The sequence below is a fragment of the Condylura cristata genome, unplaced genomic scaffold, assembly GCF_000260355.1.
Source record: "Condylura cristata isolate star-nosed mole 26May11 unplaced genomic scaffold, ConCri1.0 scaffold00008, whole genome shotgun sequence".
NCBI classification, from domain to species: domain Eukaryota; kingdom Metazoa; phylum Chordata; class Mammalia; order Eulipotyphla; family Talpidae; genus Condylura; species Condylura cristata.
This window is the reverse complement of record NW_004567109.1, coordinates 12110464-12125329: the sequence shown is the minus strand read 5'-3', so window position 1 is coordinate 12125329 and position 14866 is coordinate 12110464. Positions and strand designations below refer to the sequence as shown.

The 14866-nt window shown below is 39.7% G+C and overlaps 1 protein-coding gene across 2 annotated transcripts in view; it reads right to left on the bottom strand.

The window, feature by feature from the left end:
- Positions 1-7870: 7870 nt before the first annotated feature.
- The window catches only part of PDIK1L (PDLIM1 interacting kinase 1 like), a 9015-nt gene continuing 2019 nt past the window's right edge, over positions 7871-14866 (bottom strand). For both annotated transcript variants that reach the window (XM_012722670.1, XM_004678646.2), the window contains exons 2-3: positions 13470-13771; positions 7871-9170 (exon numbers count right to left, since the gene is read on the bottom strand). In XM_012722670.1, coding sequence (XP_012578124.1) covers positions 8430-9170; positions 13470-13754 — 1026 coding nt within the window. In that variant the 5' untranslated portion in view covers positions 13755-13771 and the 3' untranslated portion in view covers positions 7871-8429. The remainder of the gene's footprint in view (positions 9171-13469; positions 13772-14866) is intronic.

The window sequence follows — 14866 nt, the reverse complement described above, 5'->3', positions numbered from 1 at the left end:
GGGCTGTCCCCTCCCTCAGGGTGGCCAGTTGCCCAGAGCCCCCCCGCCCACTTTCTCAGGGCAGCCCATCGGGGCCTGGAAGGAGCAGGGCTGCCAGCATGGGCAAGACCCTGTGGACAGGGCCTCTGGGCTCGTGCCGGTTGGTGGAGTGAGGTCCTGCGGTCTGCCTCAGAGCTCAGCCTCCCACCACCTCACTGGCTTGGCTCCTGCTGGGGTGTTCCCTCAGAAACATCTTGCTCCCCAGGCTCAGCATCTGTTTTTAATAAAAAAAAAAATAGGTATTTATTTATGCATACAGAACTGGGGTACGGGCCAGCGGTGTGGGGGGTCAGAGGATTCACCAGAAACAGAGCGGGGAGCAGAACAGGCAGACTGACGAAGTACACTGCTGAGGGGAGCAGCAGGCGAGACAGGAGAGGTCTGCTGTGCCTTGTGGGTCACCTTCCTCCCAGGGGATCAAACTCCTGCTGAAGGGCTCTGGCTAGCTTCAGCTGCGCTTTAACCCTTGCACCACCAGCGAGGGCCCCTCAGTTCCTGTTTAAGAGAACCCAGCCTGAGAGCAGCCTGCGCTGGCCCAGGGCTGGTCCAGACCCTCTCCAGGTTTCGTAGCCCCCAGCGCAGCCCCAGGGCCTTCGGGGCAGCTTCTCCAACACCTCTTTCTTCTTATTTGACTTCAGACCTCCCCACTCTGCTCTTCAACTTTGTCCTACAAACAAATACCAAACATCCTAGTCCCAGAGCCTTGATCTTTCCCAAATGTCTTGAGGAAAGAGGCAAGAATGAGTCTTTACCCAAAAGGGCCCAGAGCCTGAGCCGCCTGAGCCTGCGGCTCCAGCCACAGCCAGAGCCCACCCTTGCCAGCCCCACCCATCTACGGAAAAGGCATCAGGGGTGGAGCTAGGCCTGTTCAGCAGCTCACGCTTCAGTTCCACCGCTGACAAGACCTGGGGTTGGGTGAGCTTGGCCCAGTGTCCTGTCCTGCCTTACATGTCTACAGGAAGTGGGTTGGGGAATTGAGAAGTGGAGACTCAGACCCAGCGTTAGGCAGGGCCACCCAGAAGTGGCCCTGTGCTGGGGCCGGGTATTCTAGGCTCCTCCAGCAGAGGGCAGTCTTCACCCTCCAAGCAGGCGGACTCTCGCGGCGGGGCTGTGTACGCCCAGGCCCTGTCGCCCCGCTGCGCGCTCCCTGGACATCCTCGCTGCTGCTGTCCCACCTGGTGACCGCCCCATGGTCGTTTACCTTGACAGTTGACGCTTTGTAACACCAGCTACCTGGTAAGAGCTGCGGTTCCTCCATTTACGTTGTTCCTGTAGTTTATCAGATCTGATTCTCCTTTGTTCTGCAAAGCACCTTGGAAAAATATTATTTTGGTCACTGTTTGGAAGAAGTTAAGTGGCTCAACCAGAGTCACATATAAGTAACTGCTGCAGCTGCTACCACTACATCTGTTAAGCCTTTGCCTTGCGCCAAGGATGACAGTTTGTCTTACCCTATGATAAAGGAGGCAGTGAAGTACTGACATAGGAAGAGAGCCATTAGGCTATAGAGAGCTTCTTAATTGTGCAGTTCAAATTTCCCCTGTTGTGCGGTAAATGAAGACAGTCAGGATTTTACGCATTTGCCCCCGGGGCTGTCCCCTGCGGCCTTGATTGTGTTACATAGGAGGCTCGTGGGTACGTGTGCTGACCACGGACACCTGAGCATGGGTGCGCGCGTTGCAGGTGTGCACACCTGAGCCTAGGAGGGAGAGGGTGAAAGGGCCGCATTACTCAGAAAGGACCACGGCCCCGGGAGAGGGAGAAGCCATGGGAAAATGCCAGAGAAGATCAGAGAAAAGAGCAGCTGGGATTCGCAGGACTGTGGGTTGGCCGTCTCCCTGCTGGCCCCTTCCCCTGCGTTCTGTTAAAAAACCTGTGGGTTTGATGCCGGGAGCTTTCGGGTTCTCTTTTAAGCTGCCCAAACCTGTGATGAGCCTTCCTGGCCTGGGATGGTTGCAACGTACATCTCCTTACTGAAGGTTTTGTTTCCTTGTTTTGTTGAATACTGAGAGGTGTGTTACAAGGTTCTACAAAGGGATGATGGAGTTGTCACTTTCTGTACCATTCGCAGCTACATTATGAGTTGCACACTCGTTTATTTTTAAAGATTTAGTTTATTTATTTATGCATATAAAAACTGGGGTCTTGTCCAGAAGTGCAGGGGTGGAGGGTGAGAGGATTCAGTAAAGACAGAGCAAGGAGCAGAACAGGCAGATTGACAAGTACACTGCTGAGGGGAGCAGCCAGCTGCGGGGCAGGAGAGGTCTGCTGTGCCATGCGGGTCAGCTCCCTGACTGGGGATCAAACTCATGCTGTAGTGGCGGCGGAAAGCTTTATGGTATTGAGACTTAACCCTTTGGGCCACCAGGAAGGCCCCAGTTATGAATTCTTAATGGAATATTATTTCTCAATCTGCAAAGTCAGGTGGAAAGCTTCATTTCTCCTCTCTTCTGAGTGTTTTATGTTGTTCTTCCACTTCTGTACAACCTTTTGGGGTCTTCTATTGGAACCCATCTTGGAGAAGCCCTGGGGTTTATCTCCTGACTCCCACATATCCTGTGCTCTCAGGACAGGAGGATGTTATGTTATGCGAGGTATGGTGGCATCCTGAGGGTTAAAGACAATTTCCTCTCCCCACAGTTCCTGCTTTAACTTCATTTTGAGGCTTTGCATATTTTTTATATTCACAACAGTTCAGCAACATTGCTAAAAATAAATCCCTTATACAACATTTTACTATTTTTCATTGTGCCTCTCAGGTTGTAAGTTCATCATGTGGTGGAAAAAATTTAAAACATCGATTCCATCATCAGAACTCACACTTTTTGGGTGACCTTTGAAATCCTTTATATATTTTAATGTTATGAATTTTATATAGAACAACTTACGTATGCTTTATAATTATATTGTCAATTAATCAGAGATATGATTAATTAATTAACATTAAATTTCATAACTAACCCAGAGAGGTAGATTCCTCCATGGATCCTACAATGAGGACCCTGATTATGATAGTTCTGGGAGGTAGAACAAAAAGAAATCTGTTTTAGCTTTGACCACAGAGCTACTAAGGCCCTTCATAATCTGATCTCACTGTATTCATCCAACCTGTTTTCCATTTGTTTGCTTTTTTTAACTTGAAGTAACATTGCATGACAACAGTGTTTCAGGTGTTCATTCCTGAGACACAATCTCTTTCCTTTGACATGTGTCCCTTTAGTGCTCATCAGGCAACTCCACAGTCACTACTTGATTCTCTGCTTGCCGGTGCGGTGTAAGGATTATGTTCACAGTCTGAGATGTGGTCAGGACAGGATCCCACCTTGGTTCGCCCTGATTCAGAACCTGAAATTAACTGCAGACCTTGGGCAGATTATCTACCTTCTCTCCGCTTCTGTTTCTTTACCCTTCACCCCCAGCCCCCTCTCCTTGCCCCCCCGCAAGTAGTAAAGAACAGTCCTCCTAGGAGGGTTTTGGGGGTGCTGAGTCAGTCACCTTAAATACTGATGCTCCTTTGGAAAAGATTTAGAAGAACTAAGTGTCTTCTCCCATCACTGGAAATGACACAATCAGAGGATCCACTTGATCTCCTGTTGGTTTCCAGATTTCTTGTCTGCTAAACTGGAAAAAGATTGGTCCAAGTCAAGCCCCGGGGGCAGGCTGTTCAGTTTGAGCCAGCAGGAGACAGTTCAGAGCCCTGGCAAGCACTGAGCACTGTGTTCTGACCCAAGCCCTGGCCTAGAATGGTTGCTTCCCAGGAGACAACCACTCAACTCCAACCTGCTGAGGGCTTGTCTGTGGCTTAGCTTTCCAGTCCTCTGGTGTCCATTTTCCTTCTAATATCTACTCCATTTACCCTGCAATCAGAGTTCTCATGCCAATGGTTTTTGTATGCAACTAGCATTCTGGTTTTTAATCTTTTGGATTTCTTTAAGAATCTGTTTAAAGTTATCAAAAATATATATGTATGTGTTATAGATAATGTATATAAATGCATACACATTATATTTCTAGCAGGCCCACTGACAATACTGGAGTCTTTTTGGATTCCTGCTTGGGAAGCCCCGCCCTAAAGTAAATACCTGATAGCAATCTAATGCATGATCTTTCCTTGGAGAGCCCGTCATTCATTCACTGTATCATCAAAACCAGAATGAACGTGGTTACTACCTGAGAGCCTAATGTGCCAGGCACTGTGTGTGTAATATCTTGGACCCCTACCAAAACCCTGAAATGTAAATATCATCTCCATTTTGCAGATATAGGAATTCAGCCTCAGAATGCATTCTTGCCCAGTCACAAATACATTGTGTATCTTTGCAGAAGTTAATATTCAGTGAGTCTGCTACCAATTCTGGACTTCTGCAGCTAAACCACAGTGTCTCTGGTAATATCCAGTTTCCTATTTTCTGCTCATAACAAGCTAAACTTGAAATACCAGGAAATGAAAGCGTGAAGTTAAAAGCCCAGGCTTTTATTATTTTTAAAATTTAAACACAATTTCCTTGAACCAACGTAAAATCTTTGCTAAGGGGAAGTGCGTATTGCCTTTAAAAGTGCACTTTGCCCTCAAGAGGCGTGGCCTGTAGGTTTTCTCAAATGGGTCTTAGGTGTATTAGCTAACCACAAGCCAACCGTCAGTCATTACGCTGCACTTTGAGGACAGCTATGATTGGTAGATTATGAGAGCAACATTTGAATTTAAAGAAAGAACCAAACCACCAAGGGTCATTACTTCTGCAAAGATAAAGTTTTGTTGTTAGAGAAAACCCGGACTGGAGTGTGAGATTAGGAAAGGAAGCCTTGCTTTAGGGTAAAACCATTATCTCAGTAACTTGGTGTTACACCCGTAACCTTCTCTTTAAGAAATCAGCCCCTTCTTTGGAAAAATAAAATCTTAAAAAAAGAAACCAACTATTTTAAGTAACAGTCACTGAAAAGATGTTACGAGAGTGCTTTGTGAACTGCACAGGATACAAAAAGGCAAAAAATACAAATATTTATGATTCAGGGTTCAAATACAATTAACCTCTAAAGAGAAAGCAGGAATTGCCGGTCTTGAGCTGTCAGAGCAGAGTGCAAGCAGCCAAGTTCCTGACCTGCCCCTCGGAGAGATGTGGCTAGTGTTTTCTCTCCTCCCCACTAAGTGAATAGTGTCCTTAATACTTGACTTCAGAAAAGGCATATATAATGAAACCTATAAAAGAAAAATGTGGGCCAGGTAACTTTATAGAAAAGAAGCTATGTATAGATTGAAAAACTGCATTAAAATACATTTACTATACTTCATTCTGTGTCTGGCATGCACCTGTTCTAGAGTTCAATTATCTTTTCCTCTGCAGTAACTTACTAAAGAAGTTTTATTTAATAGGTAAGGGTGAAAATGACATTGTCTCAAATTTTATACCATCTCTGGCCCACTTTTTCCTTCTATATTCATGGAGTAAAATAGAACTCAGAGTAATCCAAAACAGCAATGTAGAATTTTCAGGGTTTTTTTGTTGAAACTCACTTTATTAAAAAAAAAAAAGTCATGAACAATAAATTACAATAATTTCCCCCTTTTATAAATTCTTCATAAAATATATTTGACAATTTTAAAAGAAAATTTCAAAAGTTGCTTTCAATTTTGAAGTGCTGATGACTTATTTTCTGACCATTTGTCATGCTGGTGAGTTATTTTGTAGCTGCTACAATAGTTTGATTGATAAACATTTTACAATTAAAAACAACAACAAAGAAAAAACAGACCAGCAGAAAGAACTATTCAGTGTGCTATTTATCTGACACTTAACACTTACTTCATCGTAATGATAAAGTATCCCTTAGCACCAAAAATCTACAAGAATCCCAACTTTCTAAGTGACAACTAGTGCAAAATAACGTTCTAGGAACTAACTGTACAACCCCCTATTTTAACCGGCCACAGCTGCCTATAAGCTTATTTGAAATATTTGGTCTTTTTTCAATTAAGACAAATTTCATAAACACTATAAACCATGGCAAGAGACCCTATGAGGAACAATTGTTTATTGAGTACCTATTATGGGCAAGGCACCACGCACACATTCTTATTTTCATTTTTCCTCTAGCAAGGATTCAGGAATTTCCAAGTGTCACCAATCTTATGTTATTTCTCATACTTGACTGGAAAAAGCCTATAGCTATATGCCTTTTTTTTTTTTTTCCTTAACAGACTTTTAGTGCTGAGCACACATTAGGTACTTAATAAATACCCTCTCACTGAAGAACAATAATGACAAAGATTTACTATCATTTTGCTTGGTATCATAGACTATTTGAAAATACAAGGACTTTGAGAAAATTCCAGAAGAAACAGCTTCATCACGTTCTCTCACGTCCTGCAAGAATTCTACCTCACAGGTAAAATCTTTCAAAATAAAGAATTACTAGCTATTGTAAAGGAGGCAGGGCCAAAAACGAGGAAACCATGGCACTAAGCACATGGACATTTGAAAGCCAGGTGAAGCGCTGGCATATTCCATTACCTGAATCATCACACACCTCTGAGGTGCCATAGCATTATGAGACATTATGATGCTTTTCTACTTCCAGTAATGCAATTTTTTAACCTGCTCTGTGTAGAACCAATTTGGTGATATGGATGGTCAATTACCAAGAGTTTCTGTGTATTTCCACCTCTATTTTCAAAATAATTCTTATATAAACTTGAAAGTGATGGTAAAAGTATGATTTTTTTTTTCAATTTAAGAGGATTTATCTCAACAAACCTTTCAGTACAAATTTTAAACTTCCAGACCAAGTAATGCATAGTACAAAAATTACACATATTCCAATTTTTGTGCTTTTTTTTTTAGTCCCCCTGAACACATTTTAAATAAAGACAAAATTATGTTAGTGTTCCGAAAGTTGTGGAAGTTCAAGAAAACTGGGGAGACTATGCAAACTATCAATGATTTCAATATTCTATCTTTTTGGCCAATGATTCTAGTGCTTTATAAAGACAAACCTAGATACAATGGTCTTAAGTCTATCAAACCTTAAAGGCTAATGTTTGTTTCTTTCTTTTCTTAGATTTTAACTATGCATATACAGGAAAATAAGCTGGAGAAATCATATAGAGCTAAAATTAAACTAACTTCAAGAAGAATAATGGTCTACTGGTTTTTAACTAGACCTTACCAAGTGATTGTATAAAATGGATAATTTTTTGTTTGAAAGGTAGTTTTATCCACTTGTTAAACTGTATAGGTATCACCTCCTATGTTAGAAAACAAGGTGATCCACACTTATGCAACCATATCACTACCATTACTATGTCAAATAAGACAAAATAACACTAGTGCCAAATGAAAGGAATTCCAGTGGTTAAACAAGAGATCCAATGTAAGGGTAGAGCTCTTTTGGCCTTTTCAACTTTATGCTGAGGTTTTAAGTCTTGAAATCAGAAATTAATATATCAAGTACTGTAGTTCATATATAAAACAGAAGGATCCTGTGTTCAAATTTATATCAGATTGCAGGTGTGCAAATGCGGACATGCCCTAAAGCTGTGGCTTGATTGGCTAAGGAATGCTTGCTTACCTAAAGAAGGTATGGCTGATTCACCAGTGTCCTTGCCAACATGACTGTGCAACTATTCCAGCTGCTACAGCTATCGGGCACTGGAGAGCTCAAACAGACTTCAGCAGCTTTGGCTCTTTCAATTTCATTTATGTTTAATCAGATAATTTTAGACCCTCCAAAATGATGTTGTTGTTGTTGTTGTTTTTTGTATAAAAAAAAACCAAATCTGTATTACAAAAATAAAAAACTTAGTATGAGTTCATTAGCAGGAGGGACAGGGTAGGAAGATGAAGGAAGGTTCTTTTATTTTTCATTACTGATTTCACCAGAAAAACCTCAAAAACCCAAACCTACATCAAATAATTTAAACAGAAGTGGCATTTTCTTCATATGGAATGCAAAATGCACACATTCACATACTTACATATACATAAATATATACATATATGTTTCCTTTACAAAGCTTTAAGGTTGCATTACCAGCATGCAAACCTCTTCTTCCATGGAAGTTCCTAATACTGACAAGGAATGTCTAAAATACTTAGAGACTTATTTCCAGAAAACTGGACTCTCTTGGCTCTTAGAGAATTTTCTCGCCAAACTTCTACCAATGATCATTCAAAAAAAAAAAATGTACACCCACATTGGTAATACACATGTAAAACATACTAACAAAAACAGTCAACTTGGACTTAGGAATAACAAGGAAAAAAACACCCCACGATAGACTCTAAACCCTTATAAGGTGTTTAGCCTTTTATATTCTTTTTCAGCCACATTATGTTGCATCACTGTTAAAACAGAAGCAGCATCTCATCCAAGGTATTTGCAAATAATATGTGTCACGTTTCCCAGCTGCTATCTTTAAATGCAATTTGTACTAATCTGAGTTCTAGTTCAAAAGCATCTGGACGATCCTGAGGGTTTGCAGCCAGCATTTCCTTAATCAGTTGTTTCATTCGCCCATTCATAGACTTTTTCTTCACAGGAATGAGAAGTTCCATCTTGGGATTTTCCAGAAGCGCCTCCCCAACAGGCACGATCTCCGTTCCTTGTTTAACATAACTCCCCAAGAGTTCCTTCTTTGTCTCTGTGTCTATGAATGTTATCCTTTCCAGCATTGCCCAGATGATAATCCCCAGAGCAAAGATGTCAGCTTTCGCTGTGTAATGTCCCTCCCACACTTCAGGAGCCATATAGAAATCTGTCCCACATGCTGTGGAAAGGAAACACTTGTTTACACTGACAGGTTCTTCTGGGTTTTGACCAGAGGCAGAGCAAACTTTACTTAGACCAAAATCGGCCACTTTTAGTGTGGGTTCCAAGTCACTAGTATCCAGCCTGCTTTGAGAAATCAGGATATTATCAGGCTTCAGATCGCGATGGATGATCTGGTTTTTATGCAAGAATGCCAGGGCACTGCTCAGCTGAAGCATAAAGCTGGTATTAGTCTTACGGTTAGGTTTCCTGGACAACAGATACTCATTCATATCTCCTCCGTCACAAAAATCCATCACAAACCACAAGTAATAGGCGCTTCTGGGATCAAAGGCAATTTCTCCTTTCAATGAAGTTTCTACAAGCTAGAGGAAAGAAAAAAAAAAAGGATTATAATCCCTGCACAGTTTATACAATTTTGTTATAGAAAGATCAACTGGTTAAAGTTAATTTTCAATTTTAAGTGGAAATTGGATGACCATTTTGGTCAGTGCCTTCATATGCATTTTATTTTAAATTTCAGTACTTCAAACTGTCACCTTATCCCTAATTAATATAGATCAGATTTCTAAGTCAAGTGATGACAATATTTATTTAAAGATAGCTTTATTTTGAAAAGTATCCAACTGGCTATACATTTCCTGTATGTGTCAACAGAGCTGAGCTCTACCCACCCAGTTAGGAACTTCATGAAAAGACCAGTTTTGGCATCTAGACCCGAGAGCATCAACCGGGGTATGAACATCAGGAAATTCATCCAATGAAACAGCCCAAAATAAACTTGCTCACTACATATACATTATCAGCATAATCTGTGAAATCCACAGAAAACTGATCAAAGAACTAGTTGTTACAGAAATAAATGCTCCTATAGTCACTAAGAATAGTGACACCATAAACTTCATAAACTTCTATAGGCAGGACACAAACAGGCTATCTCTATCAATGGATGGCTTCTAAAAACCAATGTATAAAAATTAAATTTGCATTTGTGGATTTCTTTGATACAAGCTGAAAACCTAAACTAAATCACTGCTTTATTTGTCATCATTATCTAATAATAACTTTACTACTTGAAAGTGTATTAATTACTTCACTGAACATGAGCTACAAGTTTAAAATACAGCGTAGTGCTTGAAATCATGTTATAAGGAGTCTTTTTCAGAGCCATGGATTGAACAAGCAACTCATGAGGGAAACAACAGTTGTTGCAGAGTGTGTGAACTGTTCATTTTACACTTAAATCCATTGATACTTCCTCTTGTTATTTTGGTTGGCAAAAGCAAAGAAACCTTTCCTAGTCATCTCTCTAGATGACAAAGAGTAGTAATTCAGTAGTCTGCAAATGTCTTTTTTTGCATACATTTTTTCTTATTGCATGTTGGCCATTATGACAGAGAACGTGAAAGACTAGAAAGGTACAGCTCACACAATTATTTATCAGGTATATGATGACTTGTGTTGAGACTAAAACCAGCAGCATCTCTCTTACTTCATTTCCTCTCTCTGTCCTTACACTCAAAACCAAACTTTCTAAATGTCTTTGAGCAATGCAGATCCCAGCATTCAAAGACTGGTTTACAGTAAAATCAGATAGTAAATATTTCATAAGCCACATAAGATCTCTATACCATATTCATCTTGCCATTCTTTTTTTTCTAGCAACTGTTTACAAGTGTTTAAACTGTCTTTAGCATTTGGGCCAAATAAAAAGAGGACCCTGGGTTGAGAGCTGTAGAAATACAGAGCCTAGACTGCTTATGTTTGTGTGTGGTGGGTGTTACTCATAGCTTCTCTTGCTTAAAGTCCTTCAATAGCTTCCCTGTTCTCTTTGGGATATAATCTAGCTCTTTAACGTGGGCTGTGGCTCTGACTAGGCTGATCTTTCTAACTTCAAGTAACTCTCCCTGCATGCTATAATCTTATTATCATATTTCAATTCTTAGGATGCTTTATGCTTCTTTTTTTTTAATGTACAATTCTTTTTGCTTGGGAAATTTTCTTACTTTCTTGTCTAACTTCTCTTCACTCTACAAGTTTCAGTTTAAACATTCATAATTCCTGAGTCCCAGGATTATGTCTGGTTCCCTATTCCATGGTCCTATACCATCATGTGCCTCTCATTCATGACACTCATCACAGTATATAGACTAATCACAAGTTCTTATGTATGAGATTATGTCTTTAATGATTTGTTTTATATTTTCATTAAATTGAGGATTTTTTTTATTTTTTATTTTATAACAGTTTATTTTTACATCATTTTGTACATTTTTTTTTTCCATCTCAATTGTAATCCCCGTGGGTTTCCCATCACCATGTCACCCGTGTGCCATCACCATAGTCCCGTGCACTTCCCCCCCCCCCTGGTTTTTGATCCCAAATTGAGGATTTTGCTATAAGAATTTAATTACTTCAACTGACAGCAAGGAAGATGTCTGGGCAAACATGAACACATACTAAAATTTGTGCAGAGAACTGGATAAGACCATGCATAAGGGACTCTGTAGTCACCCTAGTTATTGGTCTTTATCAAATGTAGATGTCAAAAATGTATTAATGCTAAAGGTGTTGAATATCTAGTTAGCTAAATATCTAGTTAATTAATTAAACATGTTGAATACATAGTTAATGATTTAAAGAAAACTTCAAGTTAAAAAGCTACCTATTACTAGATATTTCTTATGTGTCAAATATTTTATCTCTAATTTTGATAACTTCTATTAAAGGTAGAAATTATTATTGCTATTTTACATATGAAGAAATAGATGCTGAGGAAGTTGGATTATTTATCCAAGCTCATACTAGCAAAAAGTGCCACAAGTCAAACACATGTCTATTAGGCTTTAAAAGATTAAAGCAATTACTCAACAAAAAAGGATTTGAGTTCAAAAAAAAAAAAATCACTGAATCAGATCTGGACTTTACATCTCTAAGTCTTGAAAAACCATCTCACTCTGTTACCACGATGATTGCTGAATCTAGACTGAGGGATACCATCAACACTAAATTCTATTTTTATTTATTTATTTATTTGTTTTTAAAAGATTATTTATGCATAAAGGACTGGGTGCATGCCAGAGGTGTGGAGTAGGAGATGTGAGGATTCACCAGAGTGGGGAGCAGAACAGGCTGAGTCACCAAGTACACTGCTGAGGGGAGCAGCGGGTGGGTCAGGAGAGGTCTGCCGTGCCATGTGGGTCAGATCCCTGGCCAGGGATGGAACTCATGCTGCAGTGGCTGTGGAGTTTCTTAGTGTTGCGCTTTAACCTGTTGTGCCACTAGAGAGGCCCCTAAATTCTATTTTTAAATGTCTTTGCTTCTCTCCTCAGAGATTATGCATCTCACCTCCAAAATTCAGTGCAAATTCTCTATTTTTATGAGAGAATGTGGTAAAAATGTCACCAATATGTTCTACCAGTGCACCTAAAATAGTGCACACTTTTAGAAAAATAAACAATAAAATGAACAAAGGCCAAGTAATTGTGATTTACAGTCACCATTGTAAAAAGAGAAAACTTTAAGGCATTAGTATGCTAAATATCATAGTGTTTTTCGTTCATCACTCAGTGAAACTTGCAAGTTTCTAATTACAGATCAGTATGTCTGTGTTCTTTGTTGTTCCTAATCCAAAAGCTTTGTTGTTTTAAAAACTTATACTTCGATGGCAAATTCTGAATTTAGAGACAAACATGGAGGTATTTCTAAGAATAAACTGAACTTCAGAAATTTTGCTGTGGCTTTTACTAGCTATATCTTAGGTATTTTTTATCTCTTGAGAGTATAGAGCTACCAGAGATTTGGATCTATGGCAGAAGCCAACCCAAAAACATTAAAAAAACTTTTCTGTTTACCTATTTTAGTGCTTTCCCCAGGTCTCCAAGTGAGTAATATGGAGGCAAAAGAATAATTTGGAGGTTAAGACAATGTGTTAGCTGTCAGACAGTCCTAGATTCAGCTTCCAATTCTGTCACTTGCTAGCTATGTGAGTTTGGATAAATTCATCATCTATTCTAAGCTTCAATTTCTTAACATGTAATCATGACAATAATAGGACTTTCCTCATAGGATTGTTCTGAGCAACTGCCTTTAAAGAGCAGGGAAGTAAATAGGAATCCAAATGTTAGCTAGTAATAGTGTTACTAATAATCAGGCACTAAACCACAAATTTCATGAAATTTAACTGGAACTGCATGGTTAATAAACCACATAAACTCTCCAAAATAACAAAGTTTTGTTTTCATACCAGGGATTTATATATAAAGAAAGGCCCAATTACCTATGGTGCTGCTATTGATGGTGGAATTTTCCCTTTCTTCTGTCTGCAGTCCCCAAATAATTGATCTCAAGTAAGTGAACTTTTTAGAATCCTTTCCTGTTCACTTCGCTAGCTCCTATGTTGTACCATTCCTATGCAGACTGGCAAGTATCATAGCATAACAGGTGACTTAAGTTATTTTTAGGTATTTGCATCACAGGTTTAAATAAAACCTTGTTTTAAAGCAAACATCAACTCAATTCTTGGCAGACCCTTAGCTGTATAAACTGCTAACTATATAAACATCTGCCTTTAAAGGTAGCAGTTTATCTGACTCTTTTATTCCTCTTCTTGCTGACCAGTGTTACACGGAATCATTTCTATTTCCCATTCAAATCACACATACCTGTAAATAAAGGGAAGAATTAGAGCCATGGGACATCTTTTGCACCATGCCATCTTTTTGTAGGATGCATTCTTCCAAGTGAATCACATTTGGATGTTGGCTCTTGATACTGCTTAGTGCCCAGAACTCACGCAGGGCTAGTTCAACATTTTCAGGTGCATGGCATCGGATTTTCTTCACTGCCACCCGTGCAGAGGTCTTTCTGATGACTGCTTCATACACAACACCGTAACTGCCTCGGCCTACCTCCCGTATTAAATCGTACTTTGGCTGGCTACTCACCATCTTCAAGGTCAAGGTTTCTGGAAAAATCAACAAAGTGCTCTGTTGAAATTAAGTATACCTACTGGCTTGTATTTCTTCTTATGAATGATTTAGTTATCATCTGTCTCACTGTTGACAGAGCTTGAAAGATATTAGCTATACCTTGAGCAAATCTAAATAGTTTGAAAATGACGATGATAACAATGGTAATAATAAACACAATGATAATGATAATAATAATCATAAAGCAGCTAACACTTATGTAGGACTTACCAGGTATTGACTATTCCAATCACTTTTTAATATTAAATTCATTTAATCCTCATAGCAATGTAATAAGGTAGATACTATTATGGTCATCGTATACATGAGGAAATTAAAAAGCATGCAAAGGATAAGCAACATGCCCAAGGTCAAAAAACTAGTAACTGGTGGACTTGAGATTTGAAACCTGGCCATGTGCCTGTGACATCCATGATTATAACTACCACACCACCGGCCTTACACAGACTCCTCCAGAAAGTCATTGCTGATGTTAAGCCCCCATGAAAAAGCAAACAAAACCATAGCTTCTCCTTAAAACTGATACATACATAAAAGCTCATAAAAGCCAAAAACCCTCTCAGAAATATAAACACCTGGCTTATGCATAGCAACTCAAAGTGAAGCAGGTTGCATGTAACACAGAAAATGAGTAGTTTTTATTCTTTTAAAAAGTAAACAGCCAAAGTGTGTGTTCCTCTTTTCCTTGTTATGTTCTTTATTTTTTGAAATAAATGGAAATTAAGTTTGTGGAGAAAAAACGTTCCCTTAATAATAAAGCTTGGAATACAGTTACCTTTTTCTTGGGAAACAGTAACTATGTAGGTTTACTGCAATCAAATGCTGGCCTGTGCATCCAGGGACTCTGACTGATACATGTTTAAAGGCAGGTACAGAAGTCCTGCCTGGAAATGCTCCGGTGCTGACCAGGATGGTCTAAAGCCTGCCCCCCCCCCACCCATAAGCCTCAATGTTCTAACCATCCTCAGCAAGGAATCCTCACCTGCAGGTAGCCAGAAAGTGGCTGGAGTCAGTCTGGCCACAGTCCCTAGTGGGCAGTGTGGGGCATGAGAGGCCACTGTCCCTAGTGA